Genomic DNA, 12355 nt, shown 5'->3' with positions numbered 1-12355 from the left:
GAAAAAAATCCACCCTCAATAATAGACACATAAAGCAGATTTAAAAAAAAAAAAGGTGCAAAACACCAAAATCTAGGGGAAAAAAAGCATAAATGCAATAATAAATTGGGTCCTAAATGTACGGAGACGGGACAGCATAGCTCTGTACACCGTCTAGTGGCCATTGTTGGGTACTGCAGTCCAATTCCTATTAAAGTGAATAGAAAATGAGCTGCAGTACCTAAAAACGGCCACTACACAAAGCATGGCGCTGTGGTGTCACAGATCTGAACACTGTGTACGTCCAGTATGCAGTGAGCTCCCCCTAGTGGTGTCTGCAGGTAGCCATTTTGTTAATATCACAGCAGGTAATGGAAAAGGTTCCTATTTGGGACTGTCTCATACCACAGACCTGTAGCATAGTTATAAAAGCCACTTTTTTTTCTTCGCGGCTAATAATAAGGCACATACTATAAGAGCATTAATGGATTCTTCTTGATTCTGTATTATTTCCATTACAGAGATGCTGCAAATGCTGCCTGCTGGGTAAAGAGGCCCAGGCTCGGGGAGAATCCTGCGAGCAGATGTTCCTGGGCTACCAGTGCAGCCTGGTGTTCAGAGCCTGCTGTGTAAAACAGGAGGGCAACGATGCCCCCAACCAGGATGAAGGTGCAATAATCTACATAACATGCAAAAAAAAAAAGGTGTCATTGCTAGACGTAACTAAAATACATATTTTTATTCCCAAAGCCAACAAACCTTTAGGTTCCAACACGGACAATGAAGACCCCTCCTTGAATGACAGATGCAGAGGTGAGAAATTTTAAAGGGACATTTTCAATTTTTAAGAAATTGGTATCTTCGGATAGAGCTTGTAAAGACAATCAATTTTGCAATTTACTGCTTGTTAAAATTTTCAGCCGTTTTTGAGATATCAACACTTTTGTTTTGCTTACAACTCGTTGCCTTGGAGACCGACCACCGCTTCTAAACAGCAGAACATGAGCAGAGCTTACAAGCTTTTGACTATTGAACTTTTATGCCTTGTTTTGAAGTTGGACAGGATCCCTGGAGCGCGCTGTTACTCCCTAGCTTCAGCACGGTGCTTAGAAGCTAGACAGCAGCGGTGGTCGGTCTCTTAGGCAACGAGCTATACGCAACAGAAAAGTGTTAATATCTCAAGAACGGCTGCAAATTTTAACAAGCAATAAATTGCAAAAGTGCTTGTTTTTACAAGCTCTATCCAAAATATGCTCATGTATGAAAATGGAAATACCCCTTTAATTTTGTAATCTTGATGCTTTTCTACCTGTAGGTGGCGGACGGTGTACCCAGCAGTGCAGAGATACCGGAAGCAGTGTGATCTGTTCCTGTTACGCCGGTTACCAGCTCCAACCTGATGGAGTCACCTGCAATGGTATCAGTTTTATGGATGTGTGTTGGTATAAACCAAACCAACTGCAGGGATGTACTACAACTCCCAGCAACGCAGTGCTGTGCATGTCTATAGAGCTCCCGTCACCTTTTTTTTTATTACTCTTTCATTTACCCTTGTAATATAAAACCTTCCAACCGCTTGGGCTCATTCCAGTTGCTCCGGAATTTAACCTGGGGTCAGCGAAGAGGGTGGGGGGTTCTGAAGACATATTGGACGGGGTCCAGGTATCTTCATTTCCCGGAGGCGCTATTTACATATTTTTTTTACATCTGCTTTTCTCATTGCTTCCATTGTGTGGTCCTAGAGGATTAACCTCTTCATTACTTTATCTTGGTAAATAATGCTCTCATATATCTACAAAACCTTGTACCACCATACAGTGCCCAGATAATACACTCGTATGTATGCTATACGCTATTGAAATTCAGTGCCAAAATAATGGCACCATATAATCCCTAAATAATACTTTCATACATCTGCAAAACCTAATGCAACCATATAGTGCCCAGATAATACACCCGTATGTATGCTACACGCTATTGAAATTCAGTGCCCAAATAATACCACCATATAATCCCTAAGTAATACTTTCCTACTGAATCCAATGTCTAACACTACTATATCATTCTTATATAATATTGCCATACATTGCCCGTTTAGTGCCTAAATGAAACTACCAAACAGTTTATAAACTTCATATAGTAGCCAATATCTGATATTACTGTATAATGCGCAAATAATACTGCTATAATATCCCCACATGACATTAACCTTAATGCTCAAATATTACCACCATACAATCCCTAAAAAATGCTTTTCTGCAGGATCCAACACTAGTGATATCATCAAATGATCACAGAATAATAACAAATATTTCCTACACAATACTGCCATTCAGTACCCAAACTATAGTACCGTACAGTCCCTAAGCTATACCTCTCTAAGATATAAATATCTAATACTACTATATAATGCTCACGTAATACCGCCTTATATTTCCCACACAATACTGCCATTCAGTACCCAAACTATATACTGCCATTCAGTACCCAAACTATAGTACCGTACAGTCCCTAAGCTATGCCTCTCTATGATATAAATATCTAATACTACTATATAATACTCACGTAATACCGCCATATATTTCCCACACAATATTGCCATTCAGTACCCAAACTATAGTATCGTACAGTCCCTAAGCTATGCCTCTCTATGATATAAATATCTAATACTACTATATAATACTCACGTAATACCGCCATATATTTCCCACACAATACTGCCATTCAGTACCCAAACTATAGTACCGTACAGTCCCTAAGCTATGCCTCTCTATGATATAAATATCTAATACTACTATATAATACTCACGTAATACCGCCATATATTTCCCACACAATACTGCCATTCAGTACCCAAACTATAGTACCGTACAGTCCCTAAGCTATGCCTCTCTATGATATAAATATCTAATACTACTATATAATACTCACGTAATACCGCCATATATTTCCCACACAATACTGCCATTCAGTACCCAAACTATAGTACCGTACAGTCCCTAAGCTATGCCTCTCTATGATATAAATATCGAATACTACTAAATAATACTCACGTAATACCGCCATATATTTCCCACACAATACTGCCATTCAGTACCCATACTATAGTACCGTACAGTCCCCAAGCTATGCTTCTCTATAATACCCAATATCTAATACTACTATATAATGGTCACGTAATACCGCCATATATTTTCCCCCACAACACTACCAAATAATACCACCATATAATATTAAAATAATACTCTCCTGCAGTAATCAATATCTAATACTACACTAAATGGCCCCATAACTGTGCCGTTTATTTCTCATCCAAATAATACCACCAAACAATACTCATATAGTACCCCCTTATAATATCCAAGATCTAATGCTACTAGATAGTGCTCATATAACGCTACCATATATTTTGAACACAATACTGCCTTTCAGTGACCAAATCACTAAATTATATTTCCTAAAGTATCCATTATCTAATACTCTGCTATAACATAAGTGCATAATACCGCCATCTATTTCTCACATAGTACTGCCATCCAGTGCCAAATAATTCCACCTTACAACCTTAAATATATATTTTTACAGTATACAACATCTATCACTAAGGCTATAAAATGCTCAGAGAATGATACCAAATATTTCCCACACAATACCGCCATTCACTGTCTAAATAATACCACCATACAGCCAACAATAAAACTTCCTTTCAGTGTCTGATATGAAATACTACCATATGGTGTCCACATAACATTAGCAAATGTTTCCACACATTACTGGTATTCAGTGCCCAAATAATACCGCCATACAATCCCTAAGTACTTTTGATAGAATTCTATGTGTAATACTACTATATAATGCTGGCATAATGTTACCATATATTTCCTACACAATATCGATATTCAGTACCTAAACAATACTGTCAAACAATCCCTAAATAATCCTTCTCTGCAATATTCATTATCTAATACTACACTAAAATAGCCACGTAATAGTGCCACATATTTCTCATACAATGCTGCTATTTAGTGTCCAAATAATGCCGCCATACAATGCTGAAATATTTCCCATTATTCAGTAGTGAGAACTATTATATAATGCTCTCCTAATACTACCATGTATTTCCCACACAATACCGCCCAAATAATTCTACTATACAGCCGCAAAATAAAACTTCTCCACAACGTTCAATATAAAAATACTACCGTATAGTGTCCATATGATATTACCAAATATTACCACACGATTCTGACATTTAGTGCCCAAATAATACCGCCATATAATGTTTGCATATTAGTTCTCTATAGTATATATTATCTAATACTACATTAAAATGGCCACATAATAGTGCCATATATATTTTATACAATACTGCTAATCAATGCCCATTAAATACCGCCATAAAATACATAAATATTATATTACAGTATATTACAGTATTATATTACAGTATCCAATGCAGAAAAGGACCATTTAGTGCCCACTTATCACTGCATTATTATTATTATTTCCCATATGCTACTTCCATTCAATGCCCAAATAAAACTGCCCTGCAATGATTATCGAATAATACTGCCAAATAATGAATATATAATATTTCTCTGTATTAGCCATTATCTAATACTACATTACAATGGCCACGTAATAGTACCATATATATTTGTATACATTACTGCTAATCAGTGCCTCTATAATACCGACAAACAGTACATAAATATTATATTACAGTATTTTACAGTATTATCTTACAGTATCATATACATAAAAGGGCCGTGTAGTGCCCACGTAACACTGCATTATATTTCCCATACGCAACTGCCATTCAATGACCAAATAAAACTGCCCTTTAATGGTTAAATAATACCGCCATACAATGCCTATATAATATTTCTACATAGTATCCATTATCTGATACAACATTAAAATGGCCACGTAATAGCACCATATATATTTTTATACAATACTGCTAATCAGTGCCCATATAATACCGCCATACAATACATAAATAATATTATATTGCAGCCTATTACAGTATTGTCTTACAGTATTCAACACAAAAAAGGGCCATATAGTGCCCACGTAACACTACATATTTCCCATACGCTACTGCCATTCAATGACCAAATAAAACTGCCCTTTAATGATTAAATAATACCGCCATACAATGCCTATCTAATATTTCTACATAGTATCCATTATCTAATACAACATTAAAATGGCCACGTAATAGCGCCATATATATTTTTATGCAATACTGCTAATCAGTGCCCATATAATACCGCCATACAATACATAAATAATATTATATTACAGCCTATTACAGTATTGTCTTACAGTATTCAATACAAAAAAGGGCCATATAGTGCCCACGTAACACTACATATTTCCCATACGCTACTGCCATTCAATGACCAAATAAAACTGCCCTTTAATGATTAAATAATACCGCCATACAATGCCTATCTAATATTTCTACATAGTATCCATTATCTAATACAACATTAAAATGGCCACGTAATAGCGCCATATATATTTTTATGCAATACTGCTAATCAGTGCCCATATAATACCGCCATACAATACATAAATAATATTATATTACAGCCTATTACAGTATTGTCTTACAGTATTCAATACAAAAAAGGGCCATATAGTGCCCACGTAACACTACATATTTCCCATACGCTACTGCCATTCAATGACCAAATAAAACTGCCCTTTAATGATTAAATAATACCGCCATACAATGCCTATAATATTTCTACATAGTATCCATTATCTAATACTACATTAATAGCGCCATATATTGTTTTTTTATACATTACTGCTAATCAGTGCCCATATAATACTGCCATACAATGCCTATATAATATTTCTACATAGTATCCATTATAAAATACTACATTAAAATGGCCACATAATAGCGCCATATTTTTTTAAATACATTACTGCTAATCAGTGCCCATATAATACCGCCATACAATACATAAATAATATTATATTACAGCATCCCATATAAAAACGGACCATATAGTGCTCACATAACAGTGCATTATATTTCATATACAATACTGCTATCCAATGCCAAAATAAAACTGCCCTTCAATAAATAATACCGCCATATAATGCCTAAATAATGAGTAAATAGTCCCTGGTGGTCTAGGGGAGGGAAAGTGTGCATGCCCTTGGGCACCCACCCCATTCCTTTCTTCCCGTTTACACAGATATAAATGAATGCATCGAGCAAACGCACAACTGTAAGGTCGGGCAGAGATGCATCAACCTCCACGGATCGTTCCGCTGTCAGAGAGAGGCGAACTGCGGCACCGGCTACGAGCTCACCGATGATAACAACTGTATAGGTATATGGGGAGAGGGAGGTTGGTCCAACATTTAGAATGTCATCCATAGTAAAGCCGTTAGCACACTGCCCCCTGGTGGCAAGAGTCATTATCTCTATTCCGCAGTGCATTGGCGCCCCTTAGTGGCTGTGGACTGGAACTGACCCTTACTAAAAAAAAAAAAAAAAAAAAAAATCCCAAAAGTTGTATTATTTTGTGATTTGCAGATATCGATGAGTGTACCACCGGGATCCACAACTGTCTCCCAACCTTCAATTGCCAGAATACGCCCGGATCTTTCCGCTGTCGCCCTAAAGTGCAGTGCAGCACTGGGTTTATTCAAGATGCACTGGGCAATTGCATTGGTAAGATCGCACAGCGCTTTTTTGTGTTACTGGGCATTTGTTGGACGTCAACTACTACTCCTGCATGGTGACGTGCCACTGATTGACCCACCGAAATCACATGACCTCAAAAGTCCTGCATGAATCCAAAAGGGGTGGGTGATCTGGCTACCTAGAAACCTTCAGACCCCCCCTACTGTGATGCCACGTTGCTGACTCCACAAAGCTCACCAGATACCATGCCCAAAGCTTTACTTGGTTTCCCTTTCTTGCTAAGTGGCAAGGGAAATAAGTGGTGTCCTCAGCAGCAAAACCGTGCTTGGCCACCTACAGCAAACAAGTGGGGGGAGGCTCCTGCTGCAGCTAGTTGCCTTACTCATCGCCTGTCAGTGGGACTATAACTAGCCCATTCTTAGATCTCCTACAGCAAAGTCAGGGAAGGCATCTGCTGGAACTAGTTGCTCTCTCACCGCCTGTAATCGCGACTATAAACAGACCATTCTTAGGAATCCTACAACAAAGAAGTGGGGGGAGGCTCCTGCTGCAGCTAGTTGCCTTACTCACCTTCTGTAAGTTGGACTATAACCAGCCCATTCAGGAGCAAAGAAATGGGGAGAGGCTCCTGCTACAGCTTGTTTCCTTACACACCACCTGTAAGTGGGAATATAACTGGCCCATTCTTAGGTCTCTTACAGCGAAGAAGTGGAGGGAGGCTCCTACTGCAGCTAGCTGCCTTTCTCACCTTTTGTAATTGGGACTATAACTGGCCTATTCTTAGGTCTCTTACAGCAAAGAGTTGGGGGGAGGCTCCTGCTGCAGCTAGCTGCCTTACTCACCTACTGTAAATGGGTCTATAACTAACCCATTCTTAGGTCTCTTACAGCAAAGAATTGGGGAGAGGTTCCTGCTGCAGCTAGCTGCCTTTCTCACCTTCTGTAAGTGGAACTATAACTGGCCCATTCTTAGGTCTCTTACAGCAAAGAAGCGGGGGAGGCTCCTGCTGCAGCTAGCTGCCTTACTCACCTTCTGTAAGTGGAACTATAGCCGGTACATTCTTAGGTCTCTTACAGCAAAGAAGTGGGGGGAGGCTTCTGGTGCAGCTAGCTGCCTTACTCACCTTCTGTAAGTGGAACTATAGCCAGTACATTCTTAGATCTCCTACAACAAAGAAGTGGGGGGAGGCTTCTGGTGCAGCTAGCTGCCTTACTCACCTTCTGTAAGTGGAACTATAACCAGCCCATTCTTAGGTCCCTTACAGCAAAGTAATGGGGGGAGGTTCCTGGTGCAGCTAGCTGCCTATCTTACCACCTGTAAGTGGAACTATAACCGGCTCATTATTAGGTCTACAGCAAAAAAGTGGGGGGGAGGTTCCTGGTGCAGTAATTGCCTATAACTTTGACTATAACTGACCCACTTTTAAGATTATTGAGGAATCCCAGTGGTCAGATCTCTATGGTTGAAAAGCCCCTTTAACCCTTTATTACCCTGTGTTTTTTCTCTCCAGATATTAATGAATGTGTCAGCAACAGTGCGCCATGTCCCCCGGGTCAGACCTGTATCAACACCGAAGGCTCCTACACCTGTCAGCGGCACGTGGTCAACTGTGGACGAGGATATCACCTAAATGCTGATGGAACAAAATGTGAAGGTAGGTGGCGCCATTTTTTTCCTTGCATGCAAGCAGTGGCCATATGGGGGGTCACAAAATCTCCTTTGTGCAGTGAGCATGTGCGTCTGTCTATAGGTTTGATGTTCGCACATGCTCACTACTGCTGCAGTCACAAGGAGACTTTGATCCTCTAGTTCTCGGAATTGGTGGTGGTCTTAGCAGCCGGGACGCCAGAAATCATACATTTGACATCCATCCTGTCTTGATCCAGAATCTGTATCTACAGTATATACCTTATGGAGGATTGTCTACACTGGGTACAATTGCGCCAAACACTCAGCTGTGAGAACTATTAACCCCTAGGTGTAAAGAAGAATCGTTCCATTCACTGACAGCAAGCAAAGATCTTGGCAATGCTGCACCCAAATGAATTTTATTAATGCGGAATTCCCTGGTGTTAATTTTAGATATAAATGAGTGCTCCAGCATCCAGAACCCCTGTGGTGAGGGGCACACTTGTCTAAATGTGCCCGGATCCTATCGATGCGAATGCCGAGCTGGATATCACTTCGACACCCTGAGCAGATCGTGTGTTGGTGAGTGTCGCATGATCCACCAGGACTATAGGAAAAAATATATCTGTATGTATATACTAGAAGAGAGGGAGGAGGGGGATGCAGCTGCAGTCTCTCAGCTTCTGCCTATGAGGTCTATGCCGTGAATGGGGGAGGGGGATGCAGCTGCAGTCTCTCAGCTTCTGCCTATGAGGTCTATGCCGTGAATGGGGGAGGGAGATGAAGCTGCAGTCTCTCAGCTTCTGAGTATGAGATATGTCCTGTGAATGGAATAAGGGGATGCAGCTGCAGTCTCTCAGCTTCTGCCTATGAGATCTATGCTGTGAATGGAGGAGGGGGATGCAGCTGCAGTCTCTCAGCTTCTGCCTATGAGGTCTATGCCGTGAATGGGGGAGGGAGATGAAGCTGCAGTCTCTCAGCTTCTGAGTATGAGATATGTCCTGTGAATGGAGGAAGGGGAAGCAGCTGCAGTCTCTCAGCTTCTACCTATGAAATCGATGCTGTGAATGGAGGAGGGGGATGCAGCTGCAGTCTCTCAGCTTCTGCCTATGAGGTCTATGCCGTGAATGGGGGAGGGAGATGAAGCTGCAGTCTCTCAGCTTCTGAGTATGAGATATGTCCTGTGAATGGAGGAAGGGGATGCAGCTGCAGTCTCTCAGCTTCTGCCTATGAAATCGATGCTGTGAATGGAGGAGGGGGATGCAGCTGCAGTCTCTCAACTTCTGCCTATGAGGTCTATGCCGTGAATTGGGGAGGGAGATGAAGCTGCAGTCTCTCAGCTCCTGAGTATGAGATATGTCCTGTGAATGGGGGAAGGGGATGCAGCTGCAGTCTCTCAGCTTCTGCCTATGAAATCGATGCTGTGAATGGAGGAGGGGGATGCAGCTGCAGTCTCTCAGCTTCTGCCTATGAGATTTATGCTCTGAATGGAATAGAGGGTGCAGCTGCAGTCTCTCAGCTTTTGCCTATGAGAGCTATGCTGTGAATAGAGGAGGGAGATGAAGCTGCAGTCTCTTAGCTTCTGTCTATGAGATTTATGCTGTAAAACTGGGAGGGAGATGCAGCTGCAGTCTCTTAGCTTCTGCCTATGAGATCTATGCTGTGAATGGAGGAGGGAGATGAAGCTGCAGTCTCTTAGCTTCTGCATATGAGATCTATGCTGTAAATGGAGGAGGGAGATGAAGCTGCAGTCTCTTAGCTTCTGCATATGAGATCTATGCTGTGAATGGAGGAGGGAGATGCAGCTGCAGTCTCTTAGCTTCTGCGTATGAGATCTATGCTGTGAATGGAGGAGGGAGATGCAGCTGCAGTCTCTTAGCTTCTGCCTATGATATTTATGCTGAGAATGGAGGAGGGAGATGCAGCTGTAGCCTCTCAGCTTCTGCCTATGAGATCTATACTGTGAATGGAGGAGGGAGATGCAGCTGCAGTCTCTCAGCTTCTGCCTATGAGATCTATGCTGTGAATGGAGGAGGGAGATGCAGCTGCAGTCTCTCAGCTTCTGCCTATGAGATCTATGCTGTGAATGGAGGAGGGAGATGCAGCTTCAGTATCTCAGCTTCTGCCTATGAGATCTATGCTGTGAATGGAGGAGGGAGATGCAGCTGCAGTCTCTCAGCTTCTGCCTATGATATTTATGCAGTGAATGGATTAGGGAGATGTAGCTGCAGCCTCTCAGCTTCTGCCTATGATATTTATGCAGTGAATGGAGGAGGGAGATGCAGCTGCAGTCTTTTAGCTTCTGACTGTGGGAGGTGCATGCAGTATAACACTGTTCTGTGAATTAACTTACCTTTCAATTCCAGATATTAACGAGTGCCGAGGATACTCAGGTCGCATCTGCGCCCACAAGTGCGAAAACACCGATGGCTCCTTCTACTGCAGTTGTTCCACCGGCTTCAAGTTAGCCTTGGACGGTCGAAATTGTGAAGGTGAGTGCTGAAGGAAGGTGCTCAGCTTTCAGCTACAGGTGACTGATGGCAGAGAAGTGGGAGGAGGCTCCTGCTGCAGTCACTTGTCCTACAGCCAGAGACAAGTCTGTTCATTTTTTTTTTCTTGTTTATTCTTTAGATGTGGATGAATGTGGCAGCAATCCCTGCAGCCAGGAGTGCGCCAACGTCTATGGCTCCTATCAGTGCTACTGCCGCCGAGGCTATCAGCTGAGCGATGTGGACGGAATCACATGTGAAGGTAAAGGAATATTGGCTCCTGTAGATGAAATGCTGAGGACCTAATACAAGTCTGTACAGCACAGGGAGGCAGTCTATTGTACAGCAGAAAACTATTGTTTATTACAGGGGCATTAGACTGTTAACCCTGCTGTTCTGTTCGGTCTGGGGAGACCTATTTTGAACTTTGGTATTTTTTGGGGTGTTCAAGATGCGGTTCTGAAACTTGTGGTTGATTGACTTAAATGAGGATGGGTCGGTCGGCCACGGGTTTCAGAGCCGCATCTTGAATATTTTAAAGAATATTGAAGTTCAAGGTCGGTCATTTTTGACCAACAGAACAGCAGGGTTAATGAAAGATATACAGAGCACATACAATGTATTCATCATTCATCTATAAATCTCATATCTGTCATCTATTATCTATTATCTATCCATCTATCATCTATCATCTATCTATTATCTATCTAATATCTATCTATCATCTATCTATCATCTATTATCTCTCTATTTATTATCTATCTATCATCTATTATCTATTATCTATCTATCTATCATCTATCTATCTATCTATTATCTCTCTATTTATTATCTATCTATCATCTATCTATTATCTATTATCTATCTATCTATTATCTATCTATTATCTATCTATCTATTATCTATCTATAATCTATCTGTCTATTATCTATCTATCTACCTTCTATCTATCATCTATCTATTATCTATGTATTATCTATCTATCTATCTGTTATCTATCTATCTATCTATCTATCTATCTATCTATCTATTATATCTATCATCTATCTAACTATTATCTATCATCTATCTATCTATCTATCTATCTATCTATCTATCTATCTATCTATTATCTATCTTATTATCTATTATCTATCTATCTATCTATTATCTGTCTGTTATCTATGTATCTATTATCTATTATCTATCTATCTATCTATCTATCTATCTATCTATCTATCTATCTATCTATCTATCTATCTATCCAATATCTGTATCTATCTATCTATCTATTATCCATCTATCTATTATCTATCTATCTATCTGTTATCTGCCTATCCTGATTAATACTATTCTCCCCTGTACAGATATTGATGAGTGTGCTCTCCCCACCGGTGGACACATATGTTCCTACCGTTGCAGCAATGTCCCCGGCAGCTTCCGCTGCACCTGCCCCGCCACCGGATACACACTGGCCCCTAATGGCCGAAACTGTCAAGGTAAGAACAAGGGCAAGAAACCTCTGAAAGAATCAATATTCAGTGCAGTATATACTGTGTATATATTTCTGGGCAGTGTATACTCCTCCTACTTGTCATCTCTT

The 12355-nt window shown here is 40.7% G+C and overlaps 1 protein-coding gene across 2 annotated transcripts in view; it reads left to right on the top strand.

Annotated features, from left to right (window-relative positions):
- The window catches only part of FBLN1 (fibulin 1), a 59896-nt gene that overhangs the window by 30731 nt on the left and 16810 nt on the right, over window positions 1–12355 (top strand). For both annotated transcript variants that reach the window (XM_069763310.1, XM_069763312.1), the window contains exons 4-13: window positions 501–648; window positions 730–792; window positions 1295–1396; window positions 6201–6338; window positions 6545–6682; window positions 8166–8309; window positions 8738–8866; window positions 10651–10776; window positions 10916–11035; window positions 12120–12251. In XM_069763310.1, the coding sequence (XP_069619411.1) occupies window positions 501–648; window positions 730–792; window positions 1295–1396; window positions 6201–6338; window positions 6545–6682; window positions 8166–8309; window positions 8738–8866; window positions 10651–10776; window positions 10916–11035; window positions 12120–12251 (1240 nt within the window). The remainder of the gene's footprint in view (window positions 1–500; window positions 649–729; window positions 793–1294; window positions 1397–6200; window positions 6339–6544; window positions 6683–8165; window positions 8310–8737; window positions 8867–10650; window positions 10777–10915; window positions 11036–12119; window positions 12252–12355) is intronic.

The sequence above is a fragment of the Ranitomeya imitator genome, chromosome 4 (genome assembly GCF_032444005.1).
Source record: "Ranitomeya imitator isolate aRanImi1 chromosome 4, aRanImi1.pri, whole genome shotgun sequence".
NCBI lineage: Eukaryota > Metazoa > Chordata > Amphibia > Anura > Dendrobatidae > Ranitomeya > Ranitomeya imitator.
Note: the sequence above shows the minus strand (reverse complement) of the source record. Positions and strands in the feature narration are given on the sequence as shown.